The 22,730-nt window shown below is 43.5% G+C and overlaps 1 protein-coding gene across 3 annotated transcripts in view; it reads right to left on the bottom strand.

The window, feature by feature from the left end:
- Positions 1-12,788, bottom strand: part of RYK (receptor like tyrosine kinase) — an 88,781-nt gene extending 75,993 nt beyond the window's left edge. For 2 of the 3 annotated variants that reach the window (XM_072792674.1, XM_072792675.1), the window contains exon 1: positions 12,551-12,788. In XM_072792674.1, coding sequence (XP_072648775.1) covers positions 12,551-12,788 — 238 coding nt within the window. Of the gene's footprint in view, positions 1-6,379; positions 6,435-12,550 lie in introns of those variants that run through there. The other variant, XM_072792676.1, reaches the window with a different exon arrangement.
- Between the last annotated feature and the right edge of the window lie 9,942 nt (positions 12,789-22,730).

Genomic DNA, 22,730 nt, shown 5'->3' with positions numbered 1-22,730 from the left:
GATACCCTGTCGTAGTTGAAAAGCATCTTGTCTTATATATGAAGAAACCAACACATTAATAAACACATATATCATAAAATGGAATTAAAACTCAAAAATGCAGAATTCAGTACTGTCCTATACCATGTTATCTACTATATTCCCACATTTGTGTACATGTGCATGCACACATATACAAACTAAAACTTTTTTCTTTAGGGACGCCTGGGTGGCTCAGTGGTTGAGCATCTGCGTTCAACTCAGGTTGTAATCCCGTAATCCCGGGGTCCTTGGATCCAGTCCCACATCGGCTCCCCACAGGGAGCCTGCTTCTCCCTCTGCCTATGTTTCTGCCTCTCTCCCTGTGTCTCTCATGAATAAATAAATAAAATCTTAAAAAATAAAACTTTTTCCTTTAAATTGAACTAAATTCTCCTTTGACAAATGATTTAAATTAGAATAGATACAATCATAAAGATGCAAATAATAAAAAAGATAATCCCTATTTCCACTTCTAGACAAGATAGACCAGACTAACTCTCGTGTCTGAGATCACCAAGAACCATACAAAATATGAGAGTTCAGACAGACAAAGACAGCTAGAGTAAGTGGGATGAAGTACCAGAGAGGAGAAAGCACAGAAAACCTCCAAGATCTGCATGTAACAGTTGCCCTCCAGTCTTTCACAGTATGGATAAAGGAGCTGCACAAGGACAGAGAAAGGATAAAATATACAATTCTACTTGTGTAGGATCTGGAATATCACCACTATTCCCACTAGCCAGACATGAAAACCTCATGATTCACACAGGTCACCAGAGAAAAGTACACAAAAGGTTCTTAACTCAGTACTGGGAGAATAATTAGCCCTACACTGAGCATTGCTCCTGTCCTATCTAACAAATCCAAAAAGCAAGATCAGAAGGGTCAAACTGTTGCCAGGTAACTCAACTGAGTCTCAGAACAAAACCCAAGAATACAAAAATATTCAGTACCACCAGAGTAAAATTCACAGTGCCTGCCATCCACTCAAACCCTATCAGGCATGCTAAAATAAGGAAGGAAGGAAGGAAGGAAGGAAGGAAGGAAGGAAGGAAGGAAGGAAGGAAGGAAGGAAGATAAATAAATAAATAGATGATAAATTAATTGAAATCAATTCAGAACCAGCACAGATGTTAGAATTAGCAGATGAGAATGTTTAAACAACTATTAGAACTATACTTCACACGGTCAAAAGTTAAATAGAGACATGGAAGATATAAAGAGACCCAAATCAAATTTCCAGAGGTGAAAACTACATTGTGTAGTTGAAATGTAGAATGTACAATGAAATGTAGAATGAAAAAATGCACTGGATAGAACTAACAGTAGCTCAAGCATTTCAGAAGAAAGGATGAGAAACTGCACTTCCCATCTTTTAATAACTGGAAAAGGCTTTTGCCAGAATCTCTCTTGAATACTTTGCAGCTTTCAACTGTCCTGCAGACCAACAGTCTGCTGGGAGCCTGCTATGTGTCAACCCATGGGATGACCTTAATGCAGTATATGGGAAAGACAGAATGTTATGAGTATAGTAATACTGATTTGTTTGTCAGAGTGTAAGACCTATGGAAGCCAACATGGGGGACACCTTACCAGAAAGAGGGCTACAAGGAACAGACTTGGGAAAATTAAGCAACCTCAAAGAAAATAAGGTATTAAAAACTAATTTATTTAAACTCCCATTCAGGGCAGCCCGGGTAGCTCATTAGCTCGGTGGTTTAGCACCGCCTTCAGCCTAGGGCGTGATCCTGGAGACCTGGGATCAAGTCCCACACTGGGTTCCCAGCATAGAGCCTGCTTCTCCCTCTGCCTGTGGCCTGTGTCTGCCTCTCTCTCTCTCTCTCTCTCATGAATAAATAAAATCTTAAAAAAAAAATCCCATTCATAAATATAAGTAAGTCCAGCCGAACTCCCTTCTTGGATACTAACTCAGCAGGTAATGGGAAATGATAAAGAGAATGATGACCTCCCTAAGGCATAAGATAGTGAATCTCCCCTAAAAAGAGTATGATTTATTCATTTATTCATTCATTGAACTTTTACTGAACATCTACTACATGCTAGATATTGTTTTAGGTACTGGAGATCTAGAGTGGAATAATATAAAAGGTCTCTACTCAAACAGAACAAACTTTTATATAGAGGGAGACAGAAACAACAAAAGTATCACATGCTTAAAATAAAACAGGGTGATAAGAACAAAGTGGCACTGGGGGGTCAACCCTAGAAAGGCAAGGCTCTCTGAGGTGTGACATTTTAAGTTGAGACTTGGAAGGCTCCAGTCATGTAAAAATCTGGGCAAAGTATGTGAGGCAAAGCAACCACCAAATGCAGACCCTAAGGTGAAAAACAGCTTGGCAATCAGAGGAACTAAACACATGGAAGGGTGGAGGGGATTAAGAGAGGATAGAGGTGGCAGGCAAGAGTCTCCATATAAACATCTATAAATCAAAAAGATCTGAACATACAGATATTTGATACATATGAACCGTTAATTTCTTAGGTGTAAAAATGGTTACTGTACATTTTTAAAGAGTCCCTATCTTTCAGAGGTACATACTAAAATTTTTCTTACAAAATTATGTGTTTGAGTTTGCTTCAAATAATCCAAATAGGGAATCAGGGCAGTAAGGGCAAAGGAGTAGAATGGGGTGTAGAGAGGTACAGACCAAAAAAAAAAATTGGCCATTAGTTGATCATTGTTGAAACTGGATGATGGGTACACATAGGCTCATTATACTATTCTACTTTTGAATATTTGAATTTCTCCATAATAAATACATTTTTAAAAGCAAATTTATTTAAAATAAATCGGGATTTTGGGGGGATGATAAAACTACTTTATATGATATTATGGTGGATACTTAACACTGTACATACATCAAGATTCATATAACACAATAAAGTGAATCTTAATATATGCAAATCTTTAAAAATTCATGTAAGGAGGTCGGGGATTACCAGGATGAAATACAGAATGTAATATGTCCCTTCCAGAGCCAGCTTTTGTGGAACACAAGATGCACCATCATAAGCTTTCATCAGAGGTCCCTACAAAGCCCCCAAAGTCAAAGTCAGCACAGTATGCAAAACTTTAATAGACTGAGTATCCATGTCTTTGTCTAGGGAAAGGCCAGAAGACTTTCACAAATAAGGTTGATATTTCAACCTTAACCGCTGATTATTTCTTTTGCCAGCAACTTCCTAGCTGAAAACTATTACTATTGTCTGTAAACTTAATGGTAATATCTCACTGCCATCATTACTACACAGCCATTACCACAAGCAAATAATAAATACCATTAGTGAATTTTACATCTCTGAAAGAGAGCTGACAGGTACCCCCCCTCAAAAAAAGGAAAGGTGGCAATCCTTTTACCACACTGTATTTCATTTAGTCTAAACTGTAACATTATTTTTTGTGCCACTAAGAAAGAAAAAAAAAACTGTCAATTAACTGATGACTCACCATTGATTATAAAATGGTTCCAATTTTATAGAGATGTTCAAACATGGGAAAACTACATCTTATAATCAATGAAACATGGCACTCAAAAAGTTCATGAGTTGGGCCCCATTTCTGATCTCGTAAATAAATTGCTCAGGATAAGTCTAGGAGAAATCCATATTTTGTTTAAGCCTCTCAGATGATTCTGGTTAGATAAAGACTAAGTAACCTGCTAATCTTCAGAAGCAGCAAAGAGAAAGCATGCACTTTGGAGTCACAAAGCCCCAGACATCTCTGTGACCTCCAGTGAATTGTGTAATTTCCCAAAGCCTCAGCTTTATCTATTAAAAAAAAAAATGTCAATGCCACCTACTTTGTATAGTTGATAAAATAAAAAGAACACATGTGAAGTACTTGGCATATAGCAAGAAGTATTCTTCTTGCTATAAAACACACATTTAAGTAACATATTTATTCATAAACAAGACATAATAACATATTTACCTTATGAACAAGCATGAGATTATGAACAAGTATGATATTACATTACGTTTCAGAAATACTCTACCACTCAGCAGTAACACTTGCTGGGCATAGTAAAAACAATCATTCACTAAGTATTTATTATGTAACTCAGCAATACACACACGTTTGTTTTGGCACATCACATCTTAAGAGGTCCCACATAAATGAAAGTTGTTTAATAAACATTTTGATCAGAAAACATCGTACTTGATTTGCATCAACAAGGATAACACAAAAAAAAGTACTTTTAAGTGTAATATAAGTTCAGAGTAGCTAAAGGCTCTGTTTCATGCCTCAGTCTTTTTGTTTTGCTTTAGTATGTATAGCTGGCAACTTTTTTCACAACACTGGCATAAATGCATTAAAACCACAAAAGTAACGCTATGGAACTTCGCAATTCAGGACACTCAAAAAAATACCCTCATGTTTCATTTGTTTCTAAAGTGACCCTTAAAATCCAAATAGTATTTTAGGCAGCACCTTCAGAACTGACTAGTCAACTCAGGATGTGACTCATAGGGGACAGGTTTAGCCATAATTGGATAGAGTTCTCCCACATGTGTAGCATGAAGAAGGGGGGAAAAAAAAAACTCAAAACCCACAATTGCACAATGTCTCAGCCTTGCTCTCCCAATGAAGAACACATGGACTCAAATTAATCCTCCATCAATGCCACCAACTCCACCCAAAATGCCCAGGATTAAGAGTTTGCTGCAGGATGCTAACCCAACTCCACCAGCAAGCACCCTACACCTCACAGGTTATGCCAGACACAGAAGTAGAGAGAACAGTCACTGCCCTCCTCACCACCACCACCCCAAGCACTTGGCCTAAAGTTTAACAGGAGGGATCCCTGGATGGCTCAGCGGTTGAACGTCTGCCTTCAGCTCAGGGCCTGATCCCAGGATCCGGGATCGAGTCCTGCATCGGGCTCCCTTCGAGGAGCCTGCTTCTCCCTCTGCCTGTGTCTCTGCCTCTGTGTGTGTGTGTGTCATGAGTAAATAAATAAGTCTTTAAAAAAACAAAAAACAAATTAAAAAAAAATAAAGTTTAACAGGAAAGAGAGGAACACATGGCTCATCTTATTTTTCTTTTCCTCAACTACCTCCCAAATGGAAAGAGTCCCTTGGTTCAGCAGCCCAGAACGACTTCTCTTTTCTTTAACCGTCAGGTCTCCTCCGCTAAGTCTTTTCCAAACTCCTTGTACATTTCGCACAAATCCATCCCACTCCTGCAACTACCCTAGTTGATCCCAAAGCCAGCTTGTCTTTCTCCAAGCCCTTCATTGGGGCCAAAGTCATTTTTTCTATAACCCAGTCCTGTTTGTGCATTCTCCTCTCCTAAATTCAACAGCTCATTATCTACAAGATGAAGTTCAAATTCCAACTCCAATTTCAACCTACCTCCCAGCTTTATATCCTACCATTCCCTGACTTTGCCAATTTTTCTCATTTTTAGCCACATTAGGTTTTTCCTACTTGATTTCACACCCCACTTCCATACACCTATAGCTTTTCATGCTGTTTTCTCACCTGGCAAGAACTGCTCCTCTTTTCTGTTTATCAAACTCATCCTCCAGATGAGGCTCAAATGTCTCCGTTCCTGGAACACTTTCCCTAAACTCTCTAAGGTTCTTTCTCCTTTCTTAAGTCCAAAGTAATCACTCCTACAATAACTTATGTCAATCAGCAGTATGACTCTTATCTCAGTGGTACAGTCCTCGATACAATGGTTAGTCTCCCCTATGAAATTCTGAGATCCTCCAGAAAAGCAATTTAATAACTTTGAGTCACCATTTTCTACTACAATATATGGTACTTGGTTGGGCTTCAAAATTTTTTACTGGACTGATTTGAGGAGCATCAATCTCAACTTGTATTCAACTGATTCCAAATAAAATGTGAACAATGCTTAAATCTTCCAGAGATATTTATTTTAACAGAAAAAGCAAGCTACCCAAAGTGAATGTCTAATTGGTAGAAGGCAGTCTATTCTTAGAAAACCCCAGACCCTTACAGAGTCCCTATCACTATCACCACTGCTGCCATAACCAGTTTATACCACAGCCCTTACCCTTCAGGATTTTGCTAGGAACAAACTCTTAGCACTGCCCCCAGCCATATAACAGTTTCACAAGCCCTGGATTTTCAGGGAACTCAATACTATTAGATCAATTAGAGAGAGAACATAGGAAAATGCAGATAATAGTCAAAAGCACAAACACATGGCAGCAGGCTTTCAAATTCTACTTCTTGAGTATTTTTGGTTAATCACAACTCCTCCAGAGCTAACAAAGAGGCAAGATGGATTCTGGATTCAGGCAGAACTGAGTCAAGACCTGACCCTCTACTCACTGCCCAAAGGACCCCAAATCAAAGTCCTTACCAGTGAAAATGCAGAAGTGGATGTCTACATTGCAGCCCATTATGAAGAGTAAATAGTAAATGAGAGCATTCACTGGACTGGGGGATACAGGGATGCCACATGGAGAGTAAAGCTTCCTGAGGCTTTTGGAGTCTCTGTACAGATAAGACTTCCTCAGGAATGTATGCCCTACAATCAAGGAACTGAGTGAGTTACATACTTCCTCCAAGTCTGTTTCTTCAACTATAAAATGGAAACAATATATACTTAAAACAGGAATTACTTTTGTGCCTGCCAGAAGCAAAGGACTGCTCCATGCCAGCAGCATTTAATTTTTTTTAAATTTTTATTTATTTATGATAGTCACAGAGAGAGAGAGAGAGGCAGAGACATAGGCAGAGGAAGAAGCAGGCTCCACGCACCGGGAGCCCGACGTGGGATTCAATCCCAGGTCTCCAGGATCGCGCCCTGGGCCAAAGGCAGGCGCCAAACCGCTGCACCACCCAGGGATCCCATGCCAGCAGCATTTTAAAAAGTATCAACTACTACTCTTCTAAATACTATTACCAAAAAAAAAAAAAAAAAAAAAATCCTGTTACACATCCACAGCTCTTCAATAGTCAAAGCCCAAACTTAAATGTCATTTACATGTGTGGAATGATCCCTAGCCTTTATTCCCATTTCCTCCCCCAAACTCATGGGAATGATACTAATGAAATCACAAAGACATTAAACCACAAAGACAAACAGAAAGGGAAAGAAGACAACAACACAATAGACATTTCAACAAACTTTTCCAAAAGAGGAGATAGATTGAAATGGTCTTTTCTCATCAGGACCCTGAGGCAACCAAAGGGCTGCCTGAGGCTTAGGAGTGACAAAGGGGGAGCCTCTAAAGAGATGGACTTTCAGATCCAGCAAGAGACCCTAAGTTTTTTCTGAAGAAACTGAACCACAGAGGCAAGAGAATTGTGGTTCTCAATTTTCAAAAGGAGAATTTGGTTCTCAAAAGAAGTCAAAGTCTGCAGCTTGAATGGTAGCACCCTTCATCTCCCTCCTCAACCTGATATCCCAAACCTAGGTAGCCAGTGTATTACCGAACATACCAGAGGCAGGCTACTGGAGGTATCTTCTCTGCAGACACTGACTGCTCTCAAGGGATATGTAAAGGTGCTGACATGTGGGGTAGACACCCAATGAAAAGACTACCTGTACTCAAAAGAAGTCACTAGATCACCAGCACAAATACTCTCCTGATCAACTTTTCAGCATCTCACTCTTAATTGCAGACAGCCAAGTATCACCAGATGTTTATGATCTAAACTATAAAAAGAATTCTGAAATTAACAAGCACACTTGAAAAAGCAAAGAAACATTAAAAACATATTAAACATACAAAAAAATGAAAAATACATAAACACACACCTCAAAGATAATACATCCATAAAGAATAAAATGGGAACAGAAAATGCAATTAAATGGAAACGTAGAACGCCTGGGTGGCTCAGCAGTTAAGCATCTGCCTTTGGCCCAGGGCGTGATCCTGGAGTCCCGGGATCAAGTCCACATCAGGCTGCCTGCATGGAGCCTGCTTCTTCCTCTGCCTGTGTCTCTGCCTGTGTCTCTCTGTGTCTCTCATGAATAAATAAATAAAATCTTTAAAAAGTAAAAATTAAAAAAAAATAAATGGAAATGAAGACAGAACAAAAAGAGCTTCTGTAACTTAAAAACATCATTAAAATTTTAAAAATAAAAGCTTAGAAGACAAAATTAAGAAGATCCCCACCCACACACTTTCCATCTCCAAACACAAAGATATAAACAAGAAGAAACATAGGTTAAGAGTATCTGAAGATCAATTCCAGGAGATATAGTAATCAAACCAATAGATATCTCAGAAAGAAAAAACAAAAAACAAAGGGTAGGAAATTATCAAAGTAACAGATATTTTTTAAAACTAAAGAATAAAAAAATAAAAATAAAACTAAAGAATATGATTTTCTAGATCCAAAGGGCCTACTAAAACAAGATAAACAACAGGCAAACAGGTGGCTCAGTTAGTTAAGCATCTGCCTTTGACTCAGGTTCAAGATCATGGGATTGAGTCCTGCTGGGTTCTCTGCTGAGTGGGGAGTTTGCTTCTCCCTCTTCCTCTGTGCTCTCTCTCTCAAATAAATAAATAAATAAAATTTAAAAATCTTTTTAAAAATTCAGAATGCCAGAGAAAAAGACTCTGAGCTTCAATAAAAACAAAAATAAAAACAAAAGTCAGATGAGTTTGGATTTTTTATTTGAAACTCTTAAATCCAGGATGCCTGGGTGGCTTAGCAGTAGATTATCTGCCTTCAGCTCAGGGCGTGATCCCACAGTCCCAGGATCAAGTCCCACATCAGGCTCCCTGCATGGAGCCTACTTCTCCCTCTGCCTCTGCACATCCCCCCCTCCCCACCCCACCCCCGGGTGTCTTTCATGAATAAATAAATAAATAAAATCAAGAAAGAAAAGAAAGAAAAGAAAAGAAAAGAAAAGAAAAGAAAAGAAAAGAAAAGAAAAGAAAAGAAACCCTTAAATCCAGAAACTGTGAAAATGCCATCAAAATTATGGGAAAAAATATTTTTTCAGCCTACTATTCTAAATGTTGGCAAATCATCTATAAGCATTTATAAATCATCCATAAAGTATCTAGGGTAGGGGTAGACACCTTCAGACTACAAGGCCTCAAATAATTTACCTCCAATGGATCCCTTTTTAGGAAGCTACTGAGGATACCCTTTAGCAAAATGAAGCAAACCAAGAAAAAGAAAGCAAGTGATCCAGGAAACAGGCTCCAAGGGAAGAGAGAAGGGAACAGAAATCACAGGAAAAACAATCCTACTGTCCAGACTGGAGCAAGAGGATGGAAGGCTCCCAAGTAGGGAGTCTCTAAGAGGAACTGAGAGATGATTTGTGCTACCTAGAAAAAAAAATATCAAAAGGCACTGAATAGATTTCTTGGGAGTATTTAAGGAACGTAGCCATAGATACATGAAAACTAATCAAAAGGTTGAAGGCAATTATTTGCTCCAGTGAAAACAAAACAGTACAGGAAAAATCCCATAATCTGGCATCACTATTTAACTCAGAAGTGAGCAATACATATATACGCAATAATGTAAATACTGATTGTTGGTTTTACCAAAAATTGTTATGTAGCTATATTGAGGGACTGGGCCAGAGAACAGGGCAAGTGCTGAATTATGATACTAGGAAATCAAATGCTTATTCTACATTAATTTCAAAATATGAAAGTAAAAAATGGGAAAATAAATAAATAGAACTAGTATGAGATGGTAGCTTCCACTGGAAAGTAGAACCTAGAGGATAAAAAGGCCAAGGGTAGGACACTGCTGTGTTTTATGTTAAGCCTTTTAGCACCATTTGATTTTTAAGCTGTGTGCACATATTAATTGGATTAAAACAACAACTTATTCTCATATCAAGTGTAATTAGTTCAATTTATAAAGCCGTCACTATCAAGTTCATTTATAACTTTCTTACTAGGAATTCCAAACTCATGGTCTTGGAAATATTTTTAAAATGATGATTAGTTTCTCAAGTCAGCTTTCAGAGGCATTTAACCCACAATGATACAGAAATATAGTACAGGGATCCCTGGGTGGTGCAGCAGTTTGGCGCCTGCCTTTGGCCCAGGGCGCGATCCTGGAGACCCGGGATCGAATCCCACGTCGGGCTCCCGGTGCATGGAGCCTGCTTCTCCCTCTGCCTGTGTGTCTCTGCCTGCCTCTCTCTCTCTCTCTCTCTCTCTCTGTGACTATCATAAATAAATAAAAAATTTAAAAAAAAAGAAATATAGTACAAACTATTATTTCAAGTAGTCTTAAGCACCGCAAGGGTTTCTGTGAGAAACTGCAGTCTGAGAACTCAAGATGCCTGGTAGACATCTGAGTCCTACCCACTTGTTCTTCCCCAAACAGGAGCAGCCAAGAAACTTTAAAGGTACAGTGGATGAGGGAGATGCCCCTGAATCTGGCAAGGGGAGTCAAAAAGACATACTGTAACAGGTCAACTCCTTCTGCATTAGAAAAAATACCACTGGAGGTCTCTCTTGCCCCAGAGGTTGATCAGTGAGGCACTCCTCCTTCCCCTCCTCCCAACAGCCCATTCCTGGCATAAACTGGATCCTCTTCAGTCAGGTGACAGATACATACACATTATTTCAAGTATTAATTAGTAATGACTTCTTTTCCACCACGCTGTAATAAAACTTCTATGTAAACAATATCTTCATTACAATTAATAAAACTTTGTGGCCTATGTCAACACTATGTTTAATTTTTTTTCTTTAATGATTATGAATCGTGTGACCTTGAGAAAGTCACATAAAGCCTCACTTTCTTCCAACTCTAAAATGGGAATAATGGAGTGGCTCAGCCGGTTAGGCGTCTGCCTTGGGCTCAGGTCAGGATCCTGCCTTCCTGGGGAGAAGGCCCGCGCCTCATTGGACTCCCTGCTCAGAGGGGAGCCTACTTCTTCCTCTCCTTCTGCTGCTCCCCTTGCTGGTGCTTTCTCTCTGTGTGTCAAATAAATAAAATCTTTAAAAGAAAAAAAAAATGTTTTTAATAAAATGGGAATAATGGTATCTACTTAACTGGGTCACAAGAAAATGAGAGGAAATGATGCGTATAAAACATGCAGGGGCCGGTAAATAGCAGGCACTCAATCAATGTCAGCCTGGTTGTTCCCAGCCCCCTACCCCCACCTGGCAGGTTTCTAACATGTACTCTTACATATGAACAAAGTCACAAATCATATACAAGCTTTTAACCAAAAAACCTTTAAAATCATGCAGAATGCATTAATATTTTTAAAATAATCGTGAGATACAAGTCTATCTGTGAGCATTCATTATCGTTCCTAAACCTTAGTTTTATGTTCCGAGTACTAACCTAATTTCCAGTTTTAATTCATCTCAACAAAATTTAGCTAATTCAGCTATATGGAAAAGGGGACTAAGAGGGGCAAGACATTACAAAAACACAGCATTCTCCTTTGATTATAGACTAGAAACCCATATATGTAACAACGTCTCAACAGACTGCTAAAAGCAACACCATTCAACACTGAATCGACTTCAAGAAAGTCTTCTAATCTTAAAAAATAAAAATAGATAATGGGTGATCAAAAAATAATAATAATAATAATTTCCCCTCCCATCACTCAGAGGAGGAGGAATAATATTTAGTGCCACAACATACAAAAGTCTAACACGCCAAGAATGTCTAGATACCCCTAACTACCAAAGACTTCCCATTTGGGGCCATTTTTATCAGACCTCCCTCTGAGGGCTCATTTCCAGAATCCAGTCTCAGTACAAGGACACCATTATTTCTCAAATTAATCCCCCAAACGACAAAGCTAATTAGGTGGAATGGAACAACCAACTGACCCAAAACTAAGTTCTCCTTTCCCTACAAGGAATTCAGAATACGAGGGTGGCCCACGGCCCAACATATCCAAGACAAGAAACCAAAAAGATAACCGAACGACGCTAACAGGTCTGCTACCCGGAGATTCACCCACGATCTAAAAAATATGCTTATCTGTCACAAGGTTTGGAGACTGCCACGAACTCGTAGTGTGCCCTTCCAACCTCTCGCTCCTCCCCATCTCGTTTTTAAAAAGTATTGATAACGGGATGCCCGGGGGGGGGGGGGTGCTCAGCGGCTGAGCGCCTGCCTTCGGCCCGGCCCGGGGCCTGATCCGGGGTCCTGGGATCGAATCCCGCGTCGGGCTCTCTGCGTGCAGCCTGCTTCTCCCTCTGCCTGTGTCTCTGCCTCTCTCTCTGTGTCCACCACGAATAAATAAATAAATACTTTGAAAAAAAAAAAGAAAAAGAAAGGTAAGATAACCAGAAAGTAAGAGCAACAGCATCGTTGGCCTGCACTGGGGCAAAGGGCTTGCAGGTTTGGTCCGCGTAAAACCTGGAGGAGCCCGGGACCGGGGCCCTGGATGACAAGCGGGGGGCGGAGAAGCTGGCAGCTGGAGGCTGTGCGCGGGGAAGGCGGCACGGCGTGGCCGCGGGCTCCGCGGCGGGTCCGCAGGGCGGCGGCGCGGGCTGCACTGGGCCGCGGGCGGCCGGAAGCCCCGGGGTCGGCCCGACCTGCCCGTCGCGACGCAGGCGGCCCCACTCACCGATGAGCCGGCGCACCTCGTCCTCGCTCAGGTAGACGCTCACGCTGGGCCCCGCGGCCGCGGGCGACAGCGCGGGAGGCCGCGGGGCCGGGGCGGCGGCGGCGCCGGGCGCGGGGAGCAGCGGCAGCAGCGCCAGCAGGAGCAGCAGCGGCAGCGGCGGCGGCGGCGGGGCCCTGAGGCCGCGGGTCCCCGGGAGGCGGCCCCGGCCCCGCCGCCCCTGCCGCGCCGCCCCGCGCATGGCCGCCGCCGCCGCCGCCGCCGAGGAGCGCGGGCCGCCCGCCGCGCCGCCGCCACCCACCCCCGGCCCCGAGCCCCTCACAGCTCCGAGCCGGGGGCGGCCGCCCAGCTCATCGCGCCGCCGGCCCGTGGCAGCCGCACGCCGCTTCAGACCGCCGGAGCGCGCCGCCGCCGCCGCCTCCTCCTCGGCGGCATCCTCCGCTGCACGGGGGAGGGGAAGGGAGGGGAGGGGAGGGGAGCGGAGCGGAGCGGAGGGGACGGGAGGGGGCGGCCCGGGGGCGAGCGCGTGCGCGCGCACGCCGCCCCCCGAGAGCGCGCACGCACGCGCCGTCCGCTCGGGGCGGGGCCGGGGCGGGGCGGGGCCGGGGCGGGGCCGGGGCGGGGCCGGGCCCGCAGGGGAGCGCTTTGATTTTCCGAGCGCTGCCGCGCGCGCTAGGGGCTCTCCGGGCACCCTCCGAAAGGAGCCGGTCCCCGCCCCTCGTTGTCACCAACCTGATGGTTGCACGTCTATTGTCTGCAGCACCCCCGCTCCCCGCGACACACAGTCCAGACCGGCAGGCCCGGGCCGCGGCTGCAGCCGAGCCGGCTCCGCGGGGGCCGAGGGACTGCCTGCGTGCAGCCGCTCCGGGAGCAAAAGGGAAACTATTTTCCCCTCCTTCTCTCTTTTTTATTTTTTACTTTATTTTTTTAAAGACTTTATTTATTTATTTATTCATGAGAGGCAGAGACACAGGCAGAGGGAGAAGCAGGCTCCATGCAGGGAGCCCGGTATGGGATCAGATCCCGGGCCTCCAGGGTCACGCCCCGGGCCAAAGGCCGGCGCTCAACCGCTGAGCCACCCAGGTGGATCCCCTCTTTCTTTCTTTTTTAATATTTTATTTAAATTCAGTTTGCCAGGGCAGCCCGGGTGGCTCAGCTGTTTAACGCCGCCTTCAGCCCAGGGCGTGACCCTGGAGACCCGGGATCGAGTCCCACGTCGGGCTCCCTGCATGGAGCCTGCTTCTCCCTCTGCCTGTGTCTCTGCCTCTCATGAATAAATAAATAAATAAATAAAATCTTAAAAAAAAAACATCAGTTTGCCAAACCTGTTTCTTCTTACTGAGAAAATGGTGAAAAATAGAAAGCACCTTTGATCCCACCATCGGGAGGTCCACATTAACCTTCCTGTGTCACTATCCCATGGATAGAATACTACGTGCACTTATTCTCCAAAAAGATCCTGCTCAGCAAAGCTTAGTGACCTTATCCTTACACGTTACGAATTTTTATTTCTTAAAACCGTTCTGCGTCCCCATCGTCAACCCTCATCCGGGGATGCGAGCCTGTGGTGTGCAGAAGAGTGCGTCTGTTTTCGCGGTGCGCTTGGCCCGCACAGAGAAGTGCTGTCTATGTACGTTTCAATGTTCTAGCGAGTCCCAGCCCCTTAAAGGGGTTAAGAATCGGGGATACACCTTGGCTTTTCGGAAGGCTGCCCAACGAGCCGTGCGCGGAGCTCCAGGTCTCGGGGTGCATTTCTGCGAGCACCCACCATCGTGCTCAGACTTGCTCGAGGTGCCCCCTGTCTCGGTTGAGACTTCCAAGCGTCCCTGCCCGGCCCGGGTCACCTCGCCCCTGCGGGCAGGCCCGCGCCCTGACCCCGGGTCGCCAGCCGGGCCGGGCCTCACTGCGCAGCTGCTCGCGGGACAGGCCGGGTTTCCGTGTGCAGTTGCTGCTCCTGCAGGGAGGCCCCGGGAGGCGGCTATTTTTATCCTCTGGGGAGGGTGGGGGAAGAGAGAGAATGGGACTGATGCAGCGGGAGGTCCTGGAACTTTTTCTCCTTCTCTACTAAAAGCGATCTGTTCCATTTAGAGAAAGGCTAGCGTGGATTTGTCAAGCTTCAGCCCGGGAGTTGTGTCCATCATCCTACAGGAGGAGGCTGAGAAGAGGGTGAGAGTGGAGAGTCTCTCGTGCTCCACAAGAGAACGATAAAAACACAAAGGTCGTCAAAAATCCTTATCTTGGGGCAGGCGCTGCTACCTCTTAGGGGACCGGGACTCTGTCGAGAAGAGCTTGGGGCTGGAAATGTGCTATGTGAACAGGGCCCTCAATTCGACAGGAGGCATTTTCTCAAAGGATGGCGTGTTTCCCACACTCTTCAAAATGGCTCACAGTCTCCAAAAGAGGAAGCTCCTGTCTTCAAGGCAATCTCAAGTGACTTCTTGAAGTAGTCTGTGATGTAAACACAGCAGAGCTGTCAGTCAGGCCTGGCCGGGCTGTGGTACTTGCTAATGGTGTGACCTTGAGTAAATTAAACTCCAGACCCTTGGATTCCTCATTTATAGAATAGAGGTGATAATGCCAGACTCGCAGGGCTTTCACAGGATTTACTGGGAGAAGATGTGATAAACCGCCACCCCCCCCCCCCCAGACACTGGACTGGGTGTTACACCCATTGCTATTGTTATTATAATGATCCCTTCCCTATAATGACCATTTCCTGAAAAGTTTAATCACCACTTAGCTCAAACCATTCAAACCAGAGATGCTCAAGAACTTTCAGTACAGCACCACGCCTGGCCCAGATCTGGGCCAGTGCATTGGTGCCAGGCATCATGCTTGGCACTGGGACGCTGGGATAAGCAAGGTGCTTCCTTGAGGACATTTGATTAACACATGTTTATTGCACAATTTTATCAGTGCGCTGAAGAAAAAGTTGGTGGTTCTCAAAGTATGATTCTCAGACCAGCAGTACTATCACCGGGTAACTTGTAGAAATTCAGATTCCTTGGCCCCACCCCAGACTAATCAACTGATAGTTATTACTGATACCCTAGTATCGACTTCATGAAATAGGAACACGGAAGTGGTATATATGTTTCATTATTCGTTCTAAAGAGTCCCTGTGCCCCAAAGAGCATTACAGGCCCTCCAGGTGATGCTGGCCACTCTGTCAAGAAAATCTCAGCTTCCACCACCTCTCCTTTGGGCTGTTGTAGTTGCTGCCTCCCCGGCCTCTGTGCCTTCCCCTGACTCCTTTCTTTAGTCTGTTCTCATCGTAGCAGCCAGAACTATCCTATTATACAGAACCAGATCATGTTGCTCCTTGGCTCTTAAACTGCTAATGGCTTCCTAATTCATCTAGAATAAAAGGCAAAGTCCTTACAAGCTATCAAGGCAGCTCTCACTCTCCATCTTCCTCCCTTACCTTCTGATCCTATCTCTTTCCCCACCTCAATGACTTCTTTGTTGTGCTTCCCATATACCAGACACAATCCTACCTCAGGGCCTTTGCCCTGCTGTTCTCTGTACTTGGAATACTCGGAGTTGGGAATGCTGCTGCTCTGTGTACTCTAGAGTAGTTTACTTTTTAAATGTTCTCCCTCCACAAGTAATATATTAACCTATTGTGTTGTGAAAGATTCAAGCGGCACAAAAGTATAAGGAATAAGAACATCCTCCTTGATACAAATCATCATCTCTCTCCTCACCTCCCAGTTCTTTTTTTTTTTTTTTCAAATTTTATTCATTTATTCATGAGAGACACAGAGACATAGGCAGAGGGAGAAGCAGGCTCCATGCAAGGAGCCTGATGTGGGACTCGATTCCCAGACTCCAGGATCATGCCCTGGGCCGAAGGCAGGCACCAAACGGCTGAGCCACCCAGGAATCCCCTCACCTCCCAGTTTGGTGTATGTTCTTATAGCCCTTTTCTCCGTATTTACACACACACGCATATGTGTATATGTATATGTGTTTAGACACACAACTGTGTGTTTATGCATGCTTTAAGTTTTATAGAAATGAAAGTGTAGGGCAGCCCTGGTGGCCCAGCGATTTAGCTCCACCTTCGGCCCAGAGCGTGACCCCTGGAGTCCCCGGATCTGTCTCTCTCTCTCTGTGTCTCTCATGAATAAATAAATAAATAAAAACTTTAAAAAGAAAAGAAATGAAATTGTACAAAAGGTAATGGTCTGCATGTTTTGCTATTTTCACTGATCAAAGTAAGTTGAGGTCTTGAGGATGCTTGCATGACAGAGCATACAGAAGTATATCCGTGGTATTCTTTTGGTTGGGATAGACCATGATAGATTTCATGATTCTGGTGATAGACCACGTATCCTTGCACATGCATCTTTGTGCACATCACACATATTTAAAAAGGGCAGATTCTCAGGAGTGGAATTGCTGAATCAAAGGGAGTTACTTTATAATGTTGATAGATTCTTGAATTGCCCTCCTAAAGACCGATAAACACTTCCTCAGCTGGTCCTCATTCTTTACCTGGCGGGGATGACCCAAATCTTTTTTCCTAAAGGGTCTGGCCATTACTGATCCTACCTGGATTGAATTGTCCTAGTTTGCCATTAACCTTAATCACAGGGCATGATAAACTAGGAGACTCCCTAAAGGATCTCCTGTATTCCAGACATACTCTTCCTTACCTGTCTTCTGGTTTCCATTATTTGTTGGCAAGTCCGTTGTAATTCTAACTGCCACTTTGACACATTATCTGTCTATTCTCTGTGGCTGTTTTGAGGTTGTTGTTGTTGTTTTTTTTTTTTTTTATGGTGTTCTGAAGTTTTATTGGCTATCTTTCCATTTACTTTGCTTGAAATTTATTGAGGTTCTTGGATCTGGTATCTTTTAAAAATTCCAGGAAATTCTCAGTTCCATTTCCTTTATCACTGATAGTTACATAGATAGGTAGGTAGATGGATGGATTTTTTTCTGAACCACTCGAGAATAGGTTGGAGACATAATGCCCCCTTCCTCCAAAAGCTTCACTGTGCATTTTCTAAGAAAAAGGATTTTCTCTTTCATAACCATAGTGCAATTTTCAAAATATAGACATTTCACATTTATATATTACTATTTTCTAATCCATGGTCCATGTTCAAATTTCATCAATTATCTCAATAAAGTCTTCTTTAACTATTTTTTTCTGGTCCAGGATCCAATCCAGAATCAGACATTGTATTTATTTATAAAGTCTTTTTAGTTTTTTTTTTTTTAACACCATCTCTTTTTAAAGTGCTTCAACCTTTCTTTTGCTTAAAGTTCTTGACCTTAACCAGTTATTTTGTAAAATGTCCCTCAACTGGTATTGCCTGATGTTTCCTCATGATTAGATTCAGGTTATGTATTTTCAATAGGAATATCACCTAAATGTTATATTCTCAGTATATTATATCAGAAAGTGTATGATGTCAGGTGCCTGGGTGGCATAGTCAGTTAAACATCTGACTCTTGGGATGCCTGGGTGGCTCAGCTTGAGCGTCTGCCTTTGGCTCAGGAGGTGATCCCAGAGTTCCAGGATCAGAGTGCCACATTGTGCTCTCAGCATGGAGCCTGCTTCTCCTCCCTCTTCCTATGTCTCTGCCTCTCTGTGTCTCTCATGAATAAGTAAGTCAAAACTTTAAAAAAAAAAAAAAGTTGACTCTTGGTTTCAGTTCAGGTCATGATCTCAGCAGCATGATGGCAGGTTGTGAGGTCGAGCCCTTTGTGTCAGCCTCCACACTCAGCGTGGAGTCTGCTTAAGACTCTGTCCCGCTCTTCCTCCTCCCCTCCTCCCAGAGCTCACTCATGTGATCTCTCTCTGTCTCAAATAAATAAATAAAATCTTTAAAAAAAAAAAAAAAAGGTGCATGATGTCAGTGTGGCCCATTACTGATGATATTATCTTTGACCACTTGGTTAATCTGGTGTCTGATACATTTCCTTGCCGTAAAGTTACTATTTTTCCTTTTGTGATTTATTTTAAAGTCTTTTTTTTTTTTTTAAGATTGTATTTATTCATGAGAGACACAGAGAGAGAGAGAGAGAGAGGCAGAGACATAGACAGGAGAAGCAGGCTCCCCACAGGGAGCCTGATGCCGGATGTGATCCCAGGACCCCAGGATCAGGTCCTGAGCTGAAGGCAGACACCCAATCACTGAGTCACTCAGGCGCCCCCCTTACTTGTGATTAATAAGAAATTTGGGGGGAGGGGCACCTTTGAGCTCCTTCAGCTCATCCCTATGTTCTTTTGATAGGTCTCTAGCATTCATTGAACATTTCCTTACTTTATGAAACAACAAAATATTCCTATCTTCTCTTGTACATTTTTGTCCCCGCCTGGAATCAGCCCTTTTTTCTTAGGACCCCCAGTTCCTTTTAGTGGAGAATGATATTTAGAAACCAAGATTTGGAAGATAGTGTGCTTAAAATTGCTAGTGTGATATAATTGATTTAGACCTTCTCAGGAGACAGAGTATGGAAATAAATATATTTATCTGTGTATATTCTGTGTATTTATATGCCTACATACACAGATCTATAAAATCCATAAGTATTAATACTCCTGATTCTAATCCTACACCATTCCTTCCTCATTACTTATTTGTAACTCTCTTCTCTGACAGTAAGAATCCTGAATCCATTATCCTCAGTGTATCTGCTTATTTGCTCAATCCTTCCATTGTTAAGCAAACTCTTGGCCTTGCTTGCTTGAAAGCTCAACCCCAGACAAACCAATTTCCACCCCAACTCCCCATTCCCAGGTGGCCAGCCAAAACTTTGCCTCCAGGCAGAGTAAAAGGCAATGAGGTTGAGGGCAGAATGGGAGAGGTTCTAGAGCATCACAGAACGGTCCAGATCTTGAGAGGATATATTAGATACCTCTTAATCTTTTGACAGCCCTACTCTACCACAGCCTAGTGCACCCCAGCAACTCACTGAGATAGTGAGCTGGAATCTTTGCACCCTCAAGGCTTTCCTTAACTTTCTTATCCTTTGTAGATGCCCTCTAAACCCTTAGTTCCAGTTTATTTTCTCTGCAGAGGAGTTTAGCTACCTCTGTTTTCTCTTCTCAACTGTTCACCTTCTGCATCCACTCAGGTGTTTTACCAAACAGAGCCCTGAGCTCAGGAGGAAACATGCATGAGGGGAAGATGCAGCTGCAAGCAGTTATGATTTTAAATATTTCGCTTTCCTCACTCTTTGCTACAATTTTAATTATTACTGAAATATGCTTAAGAGAGATGTGACAATCAGACAGGCATGTTAGATGTATCATTTTATTTTTTTATTTTTAAAGATTTATTATTTTTATTTATTCATGAGAGACACACAGAGAGAGAGAGAGAGAGAGAGAGGCAGACAAAGGCAGAGGGAGAAGCAGGCTCCATGCAGGGAGCCTGACATGGGACTCAATCCCGGGACTCCAGGATCATGCCCAGGGCCGAAGGCAGATTCTAAACCACTGAGCCACCCAGGTGTCCCTTAGTTGTATCATTTTTGGTGAAAATTTAGAGGATGGACTGGAGGGAAAATATAAGACCAGAGGCTGGAAAACCAAGCAGCATGATTTTTCAGTACCTAGGTGAGAGAAGACTGGGACTGAATGGGGTGGGCAGGGCAGTGAGGATGGGAACAGGAAACCTGATATGACAGATATTTATGGGATAGGATCAGTAGGCTTGATGATAGATTAAATAAGGTTGGCAGGGGGCAGGGCCTGGAATGAATCCCAGGTGTTTGGACTGGGGACAGGTAATGGCAGTGCCTAACCCTCTTCACCATCCTCCTCCTTCTGCTACTGCTAATGATGGGGCCTTTTGTTGAGCATGGACAGTATGTCAGACACTCTGATTGATGAATGCTGGATATACATTATAAGACATAAGGAGACCAATTAATCCTATACAGAATGTATTATCATCCAGTTTTCCAGATGAGAATGCAACTTTCACAGATTACAAAAAGCACTTTGTACAAGTTTAGGTTCTGAAATAGTGATTTCAGCTTAGGGCATGCCGAGTTTGAAGTTCCAGTGGAATATCCTGGCAGAAATGTCCCTCTAGCAGATGGAAATGCAGGCCTGAACTCAGCAGAAAAGCTAGGGAAGAAATTCAGTCATCCACACAGAAGTGGCAAGGGAGACCAAGTGGTTAGTATGGGATTATTGGGGAAGTTTAGGGAAAAGAAGGCTGAGATGGAATGCTGGGCACATCAACATCAAGGACAGCAAAGGAAGAGAAACTACAGGGATCCCTGGGTGGCTCGGTGGTTTAGCACCTGCCTTCTGCCCAGGGCATAATCCTGGGGTCCTGGGATGGAGTCCCGCATCAGGCTCCCTGCATGGAGCCTGCTTCTATCTCTGCCTCTCTCTCAATCTCTTTCTCTCTCTCTTTCTCTCTCTCTCTCTCTCTGTGTGTGTGTGTGTGTCTCTCATCAATAAATAATAAAAATCTTTTTTAAAAGAGAGAGAGAAACTATAGAAGGGAAGGAATAGCCAGAGAGTGAAGAGAATCAGAAGAGCAGTAGTGCAGTCTAGGAAAAATGGTACATAAAGGAGGCCCAGCATGCTAAATATTGCCAAGTAGGCCAAGAACTGTGGCATGTCCAACACATGTGTCCAGCAGAGGGGCGTTGGTGAGGGAGACTGGCAAGCGGAAGGCTGAGTACAAAGGTCAAAGCAGTAAGGAAAGGCAAGAAAGTGGAGATAATGAGCACTGATGTTTTCAAGAAGCTGGGAGGCGGAGTCAAGAGAGAAAGTGCATGCAGTATCTAAATGGGGATTTACAGAGATTCTTCTAAGGTGGAAACATTTAAGTTGTTTCTAAGCTGAAAAGAATGTGCCAAAACAGGGAGAGGTCCAAGATGCAAAGAACAGGAAATAAGTCCCAAAGAGGCAGGAGGAGCTGGTTCTGAAAGCCACAGCATGGTCACCAGGGTAGGAGGAGCACCTTTGGCTGCCTTAGACACAGAGACTGTTACTAGGTGGGCTCCCAGTCTACTGAAGAGGGGGCTCTGGATTTGTTCAGACACAAATTCCTTCATCGGGGAGACAAATAGGAGAAAAACGTCGAGGAAATCACATTTGATTGCTTCCATTTTTTTCTGAAATATGAAGGAAAAATCTTTTCTGGATTAAAGCAGAAGAGTAGGGTAGAATTTGGAGGTTGTTAAAAGGGCTGAGTATCTGCAATTCCTGGTGAGGTGGATAGAAGATAGTACTGACCAGGGTTCGTTTGTTTGTTTATTTATTTATTTATTTGTAAGATTTTGTTTATTTATTCATGAGAGACACACACAGAGAGGCAGAGACACAGGCAGAGGGAGAAGCAGGCTCCATGCAGGGAGCCCAACATGGGACTTGATTCCAGATCTCCAGGATGGGGCCCTGGGCTGAAGGCAGCGCTAAACTGCTGAGCCACCCGGGCTGCCTGACCAGGGTTCTTTAAGCTCTTCTGGGCACTGTTGAAAGTGAGGTTGAAACTGAGAAGTGTGGTGTCTGAGGTAATACAGATCTGTATGTTGAGCAGTCTGCTTGCAAGAAGAAAGAAGATGGCCTGTGGAATAATCCTCATTCATGCAGATCCAGAGCAGTGGAAGGGTTATAGAGGATGTTTAAAGTGCTACATCATAGCATCTAGCTTGCATGGTTCCTAAGTGAAACCAGAAAGGACTAAAATAGAATGAGATACTTTTACTTAAAGATGGCAGATTGATGGGACGCCTGGGTGGCTTAGTGATTAAGCATCTGCCTTTGGCTCAGGGTGTGATCCTGGGGTCCAGGGATCCAGTCCCACATCAGGCTCCCTGCAAGGAGTCTGCTTATCCCTCTGTCTCTGCCTCTCTCATGAATAAATAAATAAAATCTAAAAAAAAAAAAAAAGATCGAAGTGAACAGAGTTTTTATCTCTTCACTCTCCCCAAGCCCTACTAAAATGGCAGGAAAGGGATTTTTTTTTCTTAAGGGTATAAACCCAAATAACAAAGGGAAATGGTGGTAGGGACAGCAGCAACTACGTTTTGGAAGCCAAAAGCAGATGATCCATGGCAACTGACTTTGCTAAAACCTAAGTCAGGAGTTGCAGCATCAGGTAGCTAGGAAAAGGAGAAGCACGGGGTGTGCTAAGAATAGGAAGATTGATTGAGAAGCATATAGATCCAGGGGTCTTCTCCACAGTTTGAGCACAAA

This window comes from Canis lupus, chromosome 22, assembly GCF_048164855.1.
Source record: "Canis lupus baileyi chromosome 22, mCanLup2.hap1, whole genome shotgun sequence".
NCBI classification, from domain to species: domain Eukaryota; kingdom Metazoa; phylum Chordata; class Mammalia; order Carnivora; family Canidae; genus Canis; species Canis lupus.
Note: the sequence above shows the minus strand (reverse complement) of the source record. Positions and strands in the feature narration are given on the sequence as shown.